The sequence below is a fragment of the Bos javanicus genome, chromosome X, assembly GCF_032452875.1.
Source record: "Bos javanicus breed banteng chromosome X, ARS-OSU_banteng_1.0, whole genome shotgun sequence".
NCBI classification, from domain to species: Eukaryota; Metazoa; Chordata; class Mammalia; order Artiodactyla; family Bovidae; genus Bos; species Bos javanicus.
This window is the reverse complement of record NC_083897.1, coordinates 89,801,872-89,816,520: the sequence shown is the minus strand read 5'-3', so window position 1 is coordinate 89,816,520 and position 14,649 is coordinate 89,801,872. Positions and strand designations below refer to the sequence as shown.

Here is a 14,649-nt window from a genome sequence, read left to right as displayed (position 1 = left end):
GCCTAGTACACACTGTCCTGCCTGTAGGGCTGTGCTGCCCCATTATGTTGTGGCTGAGTTCTCCCCGGTTAGCATGGACATCACCCCTCCACCTGGCCTCTTCCTCCAGGTAGGGGGTAGTGCCTACGCCTCCCGGGGTCAGAAGCTGGAGTTGGTTGTCAGGAGTCATGAGCCCTTAAGGAGGGTAGAATGCTGGTTCCCATACACCTGAGGTCCCCAGAGTTGCCTGGTACCTCCCTTTCCTAAGCCAATCCTTGTTTCCATCCCTTGAAGCACCCCAGTATCCTTCCAATAAATGCCTGCCCTTTTTGGTGTGTGATGAAACACTAAAATTGGTTCCCTGCTTTCATAGGCATGTAGTTTAATACACTTTCCAACCATCTGGCACCTCTCTCCTGCCCCCAGAGGACAGATGTAGAAACTGAGCATAGGGTTCAGGTTGTACTGGGTTTCCTTGTATCTTAGAGCAATCCAGTACATGGTGATGGACTGGGAGGGGTAAAAGCCTGAAGGACCAATAGCACTGCTGGTTACCCTAAAGGCCAACTAAGCAAGTGTTTAGGTCACCAGACAGAAGGGGGCTCCCAGCAATGAAAAAAAGATTGCTAGAAACATTTGATATTCAAATTAGATATTCAAAGAAACCACAAAATCAGCACTGTGGGGAAAATATAAAAATCTTATCATTTTTTATCATGAAATATACATGGCAGGTGCAAACAAGGGCACTTCATAATCTTTCTGAGCCTCAGAGTTCTAAGGATCTTAATGTGACCCTGGCAGAATGTCTCCAAGGCCTGGTGAACCCTGGCCAACGACAGGAATCAAATGAGATTCCCCTGATAAGGGCTCACGTGCACATCAGAACACAAGATGGCTGCAAAGTAAGTGACCACAAGCTTCTCTTTGAAAATATTTTAAAATTTAATAACAGATCTTTATTACCTTAGAAAAGCAGACATAATTATGGTCAAAAATCATAAAAGGGTATAAAGGAAAAAGTAGAAGTCTTCCTGTCTGGTTTCTAATCTTACCCATCCCTCTACTCAGAGAAATTTATACAGCCTTTATATTACTGTGGAAAGGTATGCTATTCCTATCCAAGGCCAACCCCTCCAGCTGTCCTTTAATCTTACCTCTGCGGCCTTATCCTTCCATCTTCTATTGGACCACTCTCACCAGCACACAAACATGCCTGACATGCCCTCACTCTATCAAAAAAAAATCCCCCCTTGACCTCATTCCTTCTTCTTTACCACCAAAACTCCTCAAAATACGTTTCTATAATGTTAACAAAACAAAAAGACAACATACTGAATGGGAAAAAATATTTAAAAGTGATATGACTGATAAGGAATTAATATCAAAGTATATAAACAGCTCATACATCAAAAAACAAATAACCCAATTTAAAAATGAGCAATCTAAACAGACATTTTTCTAAAGACATACAGATTTGTAACAGGCATATGAAAAGATGCTCAACATCACTAATTATTAGAGAAATGCAAGTCAAAACAATGAGCTATTACCTTAACCTGTCAGATTGACTATCAATAAAAAGACCACAAATAAAAAATGTTAGCAAGGATGTAGATAAAAGGGAACCCTTGTACACTATTGGTGGGAATGTAAATTAGTGCAGCCACTATGGAAAACAGCATGGAGGTTCCTTAAAACACTAAAAATAGAATTACCATGTGATCCAGTAATTCTACTCCTGTGTATTTAGTAGAGAAAAATGAAAAACACTAATTAGAAAAGATACATGCATCTTGATGTTCATAGCAGCATTATTTACAATAGCCAAGATGAAGCAACCTAAGTGTCCATAAACAGATGAATGGATAAAGAAAATGTGGTGCATAGTGCCTGCTAAGTTGCTTCAGCCATGTCCAACCCTTTTTGACTCCATGGACTGTAGCCCACCAGGCTCCTCTGTCCATAGGATTCTCCAGGCAAGAATACTGAAGTGAGTTGCAATGCTCTCCTCCTGGGGATCTTCCCAACCCAGGGGCCGAAACTGAGTCTCCTGTGTCTCCTGCATTGCAGGCAAATTCTTTACCACTGAGCCACTGGGGACCCTCCAAGTCCATCTATGTTACTGCAGATGACGGTGTGTCATTCTTTTTAATGGCTGAGTAATATTCCATTATATATTTCATCCTTTTATGGCTAATAGTCCATTATATATAAAATATATGTGTGCTCAGTCAGAATGGCTGCGATCCAAAAGTCTACAAATAATAAATGCTGGAGAGGGTGTGGAGAAAAGGGAACCCTCTTACACTGTTGGTGGGAATGCAAACTAGTACAGCCACTATGGAGAACAGTGTGGAGATTCCTTAAAAAACTGGAAATAGACCTGCCTTATGATCCAGCAATCCCACTGCTGGGCATACACACTGAGGAAACCAGAAGGGAAAGAGACACGTGTACCCCAATGTTCATCGCAGCACTGTTTATAATAGCCAGGACATGGAAGCAACCTAGATGTCCATCAGCAGATGAATGGATAAGAAAGCTATGGTACATATACACAATGGAGTATTACTCAGCCATTAAAAAGAATACATTTGAATCAATTCTAATGAGGTGGATGAAACTGGAGCCTATTATACAGAGTGAAGTAAGCCAGAAGGAAAAACACCAATACAGTATACTAACGCATATATATGGAATTTAGAAAGATGGTAACAATAACCCTGTGTACGAGACAGCAAAAGAGATACTGATGTATAGAACAGTCTTATGGACTCTGTGGGAGAGGGAGAGGGTGGGAAGATTTGGGAGAATGGCATTGAAACATGTAAAATATCATGTATGAAACGAGATGCCAGTCCAGGTTTGATGCACGATACTGGATGCTTGGGGCTGGTGCACTGGGACGACCCAGAGGGATGGTATGGGGAGGGAGGAGGGAGGAGGGTTCAGGATGGGGAACACATGTATACCTGTGGCAGATTCACTTTGATATTTGGCAAAACTAATACAATTATGTAAAGTTTAAAAATAAAACAAAATTAATTTAAAAAAATAAAATAAAATAAATGTGTGCTAGGTCACTTCAGTCATGTCCAACTCCTTGTAACCCTATGGACTGTAGCCCACCAGGCTCCTCTGTCCATGAGGATTCTCCAATTAAGAATAATGGAGTGAGTTTCCATGCCCTTGTCCAGGGGATCTTACCAACCCAGGGATCAAACCCCTATTTCTTAGTTTCCTACATTGGGAGGTGGGTTCTTCACCACTAGCACCATCTAGGAAGTCCACATTATAATGGACTACTACTATATTCCATTATATATTATAGCAATATATATGTAATGGAATGTTACTCAGCCATAAAAATGAATGAAATAATGTCATCTGCAGCAACATGGATAGACTTGGAGGGTATTATTCTAAGTGAAACAAGTTAGAGAAAGACAAATGCTGGATGATATCACTTATGTGTATCTAAAGATACAACAAACGTGGATATAACAAAACAGAAGCAGACTCACAGACATAGAAAACTAATGGTTACCAGTGGGGAGAGGGAAGGGGGACGGGCAAGACAGAGGTAGGGGAGTAAGAGGTACAAATTACTATGTATAAGATAAATAAGCTATAAGGATATATTCTATTCTACAGCAGAGGCAATACAGCCAATATTTTATAACTATAAACAGAGCATAGCCTTTAAAATTGTTAGTCACTATTTAACACCTGAAATTTATATTGTACATCAACTGTACTTCAATAAAAAATTAATTTCTATAATTACTATCTCCACTTGCTCACCTCCCATTCTCACTTCTTTTCAATCAGGCTTTCCTCTCTATCATAACTCCCACTAAAATGGCTCTTATCAAGGTTTCTGGTGTCATGTCTTGCCAAACTAACAGTAAATTCCTTTTTACCCTTCTTGTGTGACCTCTCAGCAGTATTTTAAATTGCCAACCACTTATTATTTCCTTAAGATTTTGATACTTCACCTAGTTCCTTCCTCTCTGGCAGCCATTTTTTCTTATCTTTTTTAGGTTCTACCTTTTGTAGAGTGCTCCAGGGCTCTGCCTCTAGCTCTCTTCTATGTAATCTCTACCCAGGTGAGTTCTGTGGATTCATGGCTTCAAATGTTATCTATATTCTGAATTCCAAATTTACTAAATTTATTATATCCAAATGTCTACTGACAACAGGACAATAAGCAATTAACACAACATTTTAAAGAGCAAGGGATAATACTGATACATTTTCTCATCCTGCTAGGCTAACTGGTCTACATAAAAACAAGATTAGTGTAAGTTTGAAAACTCCTCAGGGACTTCCCTGGAGGTCTGTCCAGTGGTTAAAACTCCACGCTTCCATTGCACAGGGGGCAGGTTCAATCCCTCGTCAGGGAACTAAGATCTCATATGCCACATGGTACAACCGAAAAAAAAAGAAGAAGAAAGAAAACTCCTTAAACAGGGATGTGTATGTACCTAAATTGTGAGTTGTCAACTCAGTGAGGGCCAATGTGAAAGAAATCCTCTCTGCACTAAGTTAGAGAGAGGGTAAGTTACCCACCCCATTTGAAACCAAATGAATTGGGAGCTAAACAATCCACTCAAAGACATTTGAAACATATTTAAAAAGAAAGACTGGCATCTCACCATCTGTATGTTCACTGAGCTGTAGAAAACCAGAGACCCATTCTAATGCCACAATCAGAATGAAATGTGATGACCAAGTTTTTAGAGCTTGAAATATTTCCCCTGGAAACAGGAGCCTAGTCTTTGCCTAGTGGTTTTAGAGAATGGCTTGCAGAGCTGCCAGTGACAGCTGAGAGAAAAGAAACCACAGTCTAGGAACATGCTCTACTACCACTCTGCAGCTATGGCAAGAATGAACTAGTTTCCTACAGGCCAAGTGGAGAGTTAGAAAGCAGCAAGACTGAAGCCATTGCCCAAAGGTTCCTCGCCTTATCAGGGTAAGGGGACCACAGCACAATAATCTTGTGAAGTGTAAGTCAAGAATAGGAATATGAAGTTAGGCAGAGTACACCACTCATGTTCGACAATGAATATTCAACAATGAATTCAAGCATGTATGGAATTTTTTACAAAAACTGACCACATGCTGGGTCATAAAATACATCTCAACAAATTTCAAAGAAATGAAAAGCAGTGTATGTCCTCTTATAAATAATTGCATGTATTGAATGTATTGAATATGTTGTTGAATACTGAGTTTTCTGTCAGATAAAATCTGTTAATTATAATGTACAACATGTAACAGACTTTATTTTCTTGGGTTCCAAAATCACTGTGGACAGTAACTGCAGCCATGAAATTAAAAGATGCTTGCTCCCTGGAAGAAAAGCTATGACCAACCTAGACAGCATATTAAAAAGCAGACATCACTTTACCAACAAAGGTCCGTATAGTCAAAGCTATGGTTTTTCCAGTAGTCATGTGTGGATGTGAGGATTGGACCATAAAGAAGGAGCACCAAAGAATTGGTGCTTTTGAACTGTGGTGCTGGAGAAGACTCTTGAGAGTCCCTTGGACAGCAAGGAGATCAAACCAGTCAATCCTGAAGGAAGTCAACCCTGGATTTCCATTGGAAGGACTGATGCTGAAACCGAAGCTCCAATAATTTGGCCACCTGATGCCATTGGAAAAGACCCTGATTCTGGGAAAGATTGAGGGCAGGAGAAGAAGGGGGAAACAGAGGATGAGATGATTGGATGACATCATCAACTCAATGGACATGAATCTGAGCAAACTCCAGGAGGTAGTGCAGGAGCCTGGCATGCTGTAGTCCATGGGGTTGCAAAGAGTGGGACATGATGGAGCAACTGAACAACAACAAATTATGTATAAATCTTATATAGCCTTACTGATTTCTCCTTGTTGGCTCTGCCAATCTATTATATTTTGAAGCCATGCTATTAGATTCATATTTAAAACTGTTGTTAAGCTTTCCAATAAATTCAATTTTTCTACATGAAGTGTCCTTTATTTTTAGTAATGCCTGTTTATCTTAAAGCCTATTTTTAGTTATTTTGTGTAGAGTTATCATTTGTCCATCCTTTTACTTTCAACTTTTCTGAATTCTTTTTTTTTTAACTTTTCTGAATTCTTGTGTTTTAGCTGTGTCTCTTCGAAACAGTTGTATCAGTTATTTGCACTATGTAACAAAAAGAAAGTGTTCAAATGTTTAAAGTTAACACTTAAAAGTAATCCAAAATCCAAAGAAGTCAGAAATAAAATTAGAACATTTTAAGTTGAGTAACTAAAGACCTATTTAAAGAGAAAATTATAATTTTAAAGTATATGCTTAAAAGGCTGAAAATTAATAAGCTAAACATCTCCAGCAGTTAGAAAAAGAAGAGCAAATAGAGAAAGAAGAAATAATAAAGGTGAAAAGTGAAACAGGATAGAATCAGTATAGCCAAAAGTTGGTTTTATTTTGAAAAGACTAGTCAAAAGTATCAGTTAACCCTTGTTGAGGCTGATAAAAATGCAAGAGAGAAGGCACAATTTATCAGTACCAAGAATGAAAATGGCAGTGTCACTGCAGATTCTGCAGACATTAGGAGGAGAATAGGAGGCTATTACGAACAACTTTTTTTAATGAAAATTTAGATAACATAGCCAAAGTCCTATAAAAATAAAACTTACCCAAACTGACTTAAGAATAGAAACCAAGATACTGAATCATTAAAACTTTCCTAAAAAGAGAACTCCAGGCCCAAATGGCCTCACTGACAAATTCTATCAAACATTTAAGAAATATTTCCAATGTTAGATGAATTCTACCAGCAAACAGAAAAAGAGGCTATTTATATTAACTCAGTTTATAAAACCAGAATAGCCCTTGATATCAAAACCCAGTATGGAGAGTATATTAAAAAAATTACAGACTAATTTAACTCATAAAGATGCAAAAATCCTGAACAAAACATTAGGAAAAGGAATCCAACAATACAGAAAAGGGTCACTGTATCATGATGCAAACTGTTTTCCAGGAATGCCACGTTAACAGATTAGTGGATCACCTTAATAGATGCAGAATGAGTGTTTGATAAAATTCAACAGATATCCATGGTAAGTACTCTTAGAAAACTAGGAGTAAACAGGAACTTCGATCTAATAGAGATCTAATTTAAAAAACCTGTAGCATACATCATAGTAAAACATTGAAAATTTTCCCTTTGAGGTCAGGCATATGACAAAGATGTCCACTATCACTGTTTCTATTCAACACTATACTCGAAGGGTTCAGCCAGTGTCATAAGGTAAGGACAAGAAATAAAAGGTAGAAAGATTCAAAAGGAAGAAACAAAATTGTATAGAGTATGATTGGGTATGTAGAAAATCCAAAAGAAAGTAGACATAAACTATTAATATAAGTTTAGCAAAGTTGCCAGATACAAAATCATTACACACACACACATACACACACACACACACACACACACAATAAACAGCACTTCTACAGACCAGCTCTAAACATAACATGAAGAATCTTTTGAGATACCACTTACAACAGTATCAACTTCCTAGGAACAGACTGGACCAAAGACATGCATGATTTTTCAAAGAAGCTGCAGATTTTTATTGAGAGAACTGATCAAGCCAAATAATCAACATAACAGTATTTATGGCTTCAGTTTGTCTTCTTTTTAATTTCTCACTGTCCATCACCTAAAACATAAATGTAACAGTGGTAAGTTACTTAGAACTTTACTTAGATAATAAAAAAGGCACACAAGACATTACAGTTTGGGTTTTATAAGATGAAACTAAAACCAGAACCCTGACTACTGCACATGCTTCCATGCTAATGAACATTTTCAGGCATATGAGCACTAATTTTTTTTAATGCATCATTCTTTTTGGTGGTGTGAAGAAACAGATTAATCAAGCCCAGAACAGATTAAATCCTACTAGCCTATTTAAAGATAATTTAAGGAACGAGCAAAAACTGCCAGTGATTTCAGTTAAAATAAAATTAACCAAAAACTTCAAGAAGTAAAACAATCAAGCAAACCCATTGTTATTCAAATACATTTACTTCATGTATCCTTCTAACTATATATATATATGTGTGTGTGTGTGTGTGTGTGTGTGTGTGTTAAAATAATAATGTCATACTTGGAACTTTTCAAAGAGAAGGCAAAGAATAGCATTCCATTTGGTTGGTCTCTTTTATATGAAAGTATTTTCTTGATTTAGCTCAACCATTATATGGCCTATATAAAGTAAGGTGGCATTTTGTTCCATTCACACCTGTTGTCCTGGAGTAAGTAGTCATAGCATTCCCTTTAACTCTCAAGGGTACCCCAGTTTGGATGATAAAAATTACACAGTCATACTAGTTTTAAGCCATGGCCATTACAGATGACATTAAAATAGGAAGGAAAATACTACCATTTCTCAGCAAGGTTCACAATTAAAAAAAAAAAAAAAACCAGCAAACCAACCTAGAAAAGCAGAAACATACACATCTATACTTTTTGGCATTTAAAAGACAATAATTTTTGAGAAAGATCTGGAAAATTTTAAAAAATATACTATTGTATTGCCTAGATATCCAATTAGCACTGGAGTATGTTAATTTACGTACTTTAAAAAAAAAAAGAAGTATTTGATAACTTACCTTGGGTTTAAAAGGACTTCCACTCCAAAGTAATAATACTTTCTTTCATGTTTTATAATTCAACAACATGGACCTGACAATTCATTTTTTTCCTCATACAGTGTTTTGTGTCTGAACTACTTTTCAAATAATCCCTATATGTACAATTTGTTATTAAAGTATAATAATAGTGCAGAAAACAACCACTCCACAACTTGCATTCTTAATAGATAATATACCTCCTTCCGGAATTTTAGCAGGCACTACATTAGGTGGAATCTTCCCTTTCCCATCAGGGCCATCTCCAAGCTCACCCTCAACCTTTTCCACATCCAGTTCCTGGCGGGAACCTTCCAATTCAGGTTCTGATATAAATAGAGAGTAATTACTATAAGTGGCAAACTATAAATTAACGCTATTAAATAAAGCACTAGAGGTTAGCATTGCCCTAAATGTGATACATAAAAATGTAATGAGCACTAAAGTTTTTTGCTATAAAGTGAAGTTGTATTTTTCATATATTACCTCTTCTATGAATCTTTTTTCTAAAACTGTTTAAAACAAACTTAGTTGTCTTCTTTGTAACCTATACACACATCTATTATTGCACTCATTAGATCGGCTACTGTTTACATGAATTTCTCTGACAAGATTGTGAACTCAAGGCAGAAATCATTCTTATTTGTATTTATATCCTCAGCACCCAGGTTATTACCTGCCACCAAGAAGGCCTCATAAATGAGTGGTGGGGGGAAGTCTTTAAAAATAAGACAAACCCAAACTGAAGAACATTTTATGAAAACAACTGGTTTTGGCCTCCAAAAGATGTTAATCATGAAAGACAAACACTGAGGTATGCTTCCAGGTTAAAGGAGTACAAAGAGAAATGACAACTAAATGCAATGGGTAGTCTTGGGCAGGAAAAAAATAATGCTATAAAGAACATGACTAGGCCAACTGAAAAACTGGTTATTACTAGGCCAACTGAATACATATTTTTTTCTCAATGTTAAATTCCTGTATTTGATCCCTGTATTGGGTTATGTAGGAGAATATCCCTGTTTTTAGGAGATACTTACTGAATTACTTAGAGAGTAAAGAGCTGTATTTGAAGTTAACACTTAAAATGGTTTGGCAATAATAATATGTATACTAATACCTAAAGCAGGGATTATATATGGCAAAATATTAGCAACTACTGAATTAAGGTAAAGAGGATATAGAAGTACACTGTGCCTTCTTACAACTTTTCTATACTTTTTAAAACTTTTCTAAGTAAAAAGTTAAAAAAAATGTGACCACTAGATTACGGTTCAGGAAGACAAAAATATTGAAGACTTTTAACAGCAACTGCAATAGGGTTTCACATTTTTTATTTCTCTGCATTATAAATTTGAATTACAATCTAAGAGCTAACCAAAATATATCTAGTTTTGCTTAAACTTTTGATTCAATGACTTCAGAAGCCCTGAAAACAACATTCCAAAAAGATCAAGTTTAGTAAAATAGGGTATAATTTTGTCAAAATTTATTGTTGCTTCCTTTGATTTGCCAATTTAGGGCCTTGGCAAGAAATGCATTTTCCAAGCATGCCAAATTAAAACATAGGTGAGTACAATGCTGAAGGAGGGAAAACTTATCACAGAGAGGGACTTCAGTCAGCTGAAAAATGTATCTTTTCCTTACCAAACAGGTTTCCAGCCAATTTTCAGGGAGCCCTTTATATCTGTCACTAGTAAAACATCATAAATGAAATACAAATTGTCCCTCCATCCCCTCTTTACCTTGAACCACAGACGGTCCTCCTTCCTTCTCTTGTCCAGGTTCCATGTCTACATTCTTAGCTGGTGGTTCCTTGCGTTGAGATTTTTTGCCACCTAGCTTCCGGGCCTTGTGGGGAGAGTAGGGGCAAATAAAAAGTATTGTTATTAATACTATGGCAAGAGAAAACACAAATACACATGCTACATGGAGGTAACTTACCAACAATCTGAAGAGGTTTTTTCTGTTTCTATGTAAGTATTCATAACAAAATTACTCTTCCTATAGAGAAAATACTCTAAGAAAGGAGTTATCTACAAGGACCAGTAATTCTGGAAACCATCTTCATCTTTTCTGGACTGTGTGTTATTTATTAATAACCACAATAGAGAAGTCATAGGGACAATTTCCAGGCTCATATCAATATACATATCCAGGCAATACCAGAACATAAGTCTCCTTGCTCAATATCTCAGTCATGAGATTCATCACTCAACTATTCTCAGCAAGATAGCCCTTTGTACAACACATCTATATTGGTTCAACTTTAAAATTTTTCTTTTATTAATTTCTGCTAATGGAAATAAGATATTAAAGCACTTACAGCCATAGTTTCAGCAGTATCAGAAGACTCTTGACCATCTCCCCTTCCTCTAGATCTTGATCTTACTCGTGCACTCATATTTCACACTGAAAGTAGAAAACGGTGAACTAGAGAATGTAGTTAATTTTAAAAGACTATACTGGACTATCACCAAGCTGGTTGGAAATTCTTTTTTGTTACAATATAACATTATTAATAACATCAAATAAGACTGTCTGCAAACCCCTTTGTTTCTCACAGCCAATTTGGCAGATAAAGGACCTTCAAGTACTTGATATTAAAAAAAAAGGCATGACCTTACTAAAGAAATTCGATCTCACTCTCTAACCCTTGAATATGGAGAGATTTTGTAATATACGGCCACGTCCAGCTCCCCATTTCTGACTCTGGATTCTGCGCTGTCGTCAGTTCCAGGGCCTCCAGGATCCAGGTACTTCATATAGCACCCTCAAGACTCGACCCTTCATCTGACCCCCTACCCTCCTCTGTGCACCGCCCTCTCTCTCCTGCCACCAGGACAAGAGGTATGGTGGCAACGACACCTGTAAGGTGAAAGATGACGACTTAAGGGCCTTCCTCCACAGAGGCCACAGATCGCACCGCCCAACCCGCCCAAAGCCCAGTGGCTCCCTCTCACACTCACGCACACTTAAATTCCAGACAGGACAGATCTGTGGACCTACCTGGTGAGTCTCAACCAGGTAGAAAGAACCCAGACACTAAGGCGCGACCCTCAGAGCTCGGCACTCAGAACGCTTTGCACACACTTCACGCCAACAGCCAACTGGAAGGTGAGCAACCCTGTGCATGGGCAGTCTATCCCGTGAGCCACGTGGGTTACACCATTGCCCCGCCCCCCCCCGCCCCGCCCCGCCCCGCCCAAGACTCCAGGATGCGTGCTCTGTCAGCAGTTCCGGTGCCTCCAGGACCCAAATACAGCAAATAACGGCCCCATGACTCACCCCATGTTCATCTGACCACCTGCCCTCTGCCGCCCATCCCCCTCCTCCTCCCTGCCCCCATCCCCCATTCCCACCCACCACCACCCCTCCCCCACCCCATTCCTCCACCCCACTCCCCCACCACTAGGACAAGAGCTATGGTGGCCGCAACACTTGTGAGAAGAAAGACGATGACCTCGAGGACCTTCCTCCTCAAGAAGCTAAAGACCACACCGCCTGACCAGTTTAAAGCCCGCTGGCTCCCCCTCACATGCACACACACTTAAACTCCAGATAGGACTGATCTGTGGACCTACCTGGTCAGTCTCAGCCAGGTAGAAAGAATCCAGATGCTAAAATATGACCCTCAAGCTCGGCACCCAGACCACGTTACACATGCTTCACCGCAAGGGCCGAGGGGAAGGCACGCAACCCTGGGCATGCACACTCTGTCTCCCATGAGCTGCGTGGGCTGGTTCCCCCTTCTCCAAAAGGATGAGTCCCAGATATGTGTTCTGTTGCCAGTTCTGGTGCTCCCAGGGCTCAGATATCTCAAGTAATGCCCCCAAGACTTGCTTTACTTTCAACTGCCCCTCTCCCCTCTGTGGCCCACCGTTCTCCCTTGCTCTGCCCCACTGCAAAGGGCCATAGCCGTGATGCCTGGTAAAGAGAAAAATGATGACCCCCGAGGATCTTCCTCCTGGGAAGCCAAGTACTGCTCTGCACCCACCCACCCAAATCCCCCTTGCTCACACTCACTCATTAACATCTGTTCACAAACCAACTGTGACATAGCAGAGGACCTGGTGGAGAATCAGAAAGGGAATGAAAATCTACCTACCTTTCGTTGCCGCCGAAACAGGACCTCTGCAGAGTCAACTCCACCTGCCAAGCCCAAGCCTCGGAAGTGTGCAAGGTAACTCCCACGAGCCGGTGCAGTAGTAATGTGTATGTCACGTGGGCCATGGTTACAGCCCTCTCTGACCAGGTAGAGGCTCCGCCCCACCTGAAAGAGTGTTACCTCCCAGTCCCAAAAGGGGTTTTTCTTTTTCTTCTCCACACCAAAAATCTTTCCGTCCTTGTCTGTCTAGAACATTCCCAACGCTGACTGAACGTTCCAAAATCTCTCAGTGCAGCTGTTCAGTGGCCCTCAAGAGAGCCTTTAGTCTCCCCAGAGGTATGTGAAAGCTTTTAGGATCTGAAAGAGCACAAAGGCATTTTTAAGCATGAGAGGGATCCAGAAAATGTAAGAAAAGGGTTGATAAATCCAAATAAAACTGAAGCCTTAAACGGTCCAATGACCCAACATTTCTGTTCTGGAATTTTGTGTTAAGGTAACTACCTTGCATGTGAACAAAGACCTAGATACATGGGACTTCCAAAGCAGCTTAATTTGTAAAAGCATGGTCACAGATTTGATATATCAGTAAACTGAGGCACATTTGAGATATGGCTGCCCATCAAAACGAATACTAAACGTTTGCTGTCATAGAGGTGCTGCTTGCATTGTTATTAACTAGAAACAGCCAGTTATGTAGCATTGTGTGTGTGCAACTTGATCCCAGTAGAAGTGGGAGGCTTTGGAGAAGTTTACCAGCACTATCACCACCAACTCTCCTCTCAGACAGGAAATATTCTTTGTTTTTCTGAAGTCAACAGTTTCCAGGGCTCCAAAGACATCTGGTTCTCCAAGGGTAACCCAGCAGATAAAATTCAGCCCTCAGGGTTGTAGGTCTTCTGTGCCTGGTGCACCTGGGTGGATTTCAACATCACTTAGGTGGTCTGGTCCTCTCCTCTCAGGGAAGAGGTGGGGTGAGGGGAGGGAGGAGGACAGCAGCCCACTGCTCCTGCTTTGGGTGAACAAAGGTAGATGAGTACCTACAGGACAGGAAGGAATTTTCCCTGCCTTTCCCCACCCCTCCTCCCTCCACAAAAAAAAAAAAAAAAAAAACAACTTTTCTGTACTTGTATGTCCAGGACAGTTCCTGGGCCCTACAGATTACCTTTAGAGAAGCACATATTCTTTGAAAATTAGAAAGATCCCCTGTGGCAAAAACAGAATTACCACATCCCACCCTTTCTCCCTCCCTCTCCCTCATCTTCTCATACAAATAAGATATAGTTTATTTAGAGCCAAGTATAAATATATGATTCTTCCTTAATCTCACCAATTAGAGATCATCAGTTTTAATATCTAATCAGGAGCTACTTCAGGGGCTTCCCCAATGGCTCAGCAGGTAAAGAATCCACCTGCAATGCAGGAGACAAAGGAGACGAGGGTTCCATCCTTGGGTTGGGAAGATCCCCTGGAGGAGGGCATGGCAACCCACTCCAATGTTCTTGCCTGAAGAATCCCATGGACGGAGGAGCCTGGCGGGCTACAGTCCATAGGGTCACAAAGAGTCAGATACAACTGAGCAACTAAGCACACACACATGCAGGAGCTACTTCTATAACTCAGATTTTTATGTGTATGAAATAAAAATTCATTAAAAAGCACTGAGTTCTCACATTCTTTAATCAGCATAAACTGTGGGTGCTGACCTCAGTCTTAAGTTTCTCCTCATGCAAAGTGCTTTCATTGACTCTTAGTCTTTTCTTATCTCCGTGAAAGGCTATCTGCAGCCCAGCTTCCTAACCTTGGGATTTTGCCTATATGCAGCAGCTATCTTCTCTGAGTAGGATCAAGTTTCTCCACAACACTGCAAAGTAGTTAGAGGAAAGCTGGGG

At 39.8% G+C, this 14,649-nt stretch overlaps 1 protein-coding gene across 2 annotated transcripts; it reads right to left on the bottom strand.

Annotated features, from left to right (window-relative positions):
• Positions 1 to 7,563: 7,563 nt before the first annotated feature.
• On the bottom strand, positions 7,564 to 13,447 carry LOC133242496 (P antigen family member 4-like). Of its 2 annotated transcripts, none has more exons than XR_009734872.1 (5): positions 12,761 to 13,447; positions 10,979 to 11,064; positions 10,398 to 10,503; positions 8,853 to 8,978; positions 7,564 to 7,679 (listed from the first exon to the last, which is right to left on the bottom strand). XR_009734872.1 is itself a non-coding variant. In XM_061408679.1 (5 exons), the coding sequence occupies exons 2-5, from the start codon at positions 11,054 to 11,056 to the stop codon at positions 7,666 to 7,668; spliced, it is 324 nt and encodes a 107-aa protein (XP_061264663.1). In that variant the 5' UTR covers positions 11,057 to 11,064; positions 11,662 to 12,026; the 3' UTR covers positions 7,564 to 7,665. The 2 variants fall into 2 exon arrangements, 1 of the variants encoding a protein (XP_061264663.1); XM_061408679.1 differs by lacking the exon at positions 12,761 to 13,447 and adding an exon at positions 11,662 to 12,026.
• Between the last annotated feature and the right edge of the window lie 1,202 nt (positions 13,448 to 14,649).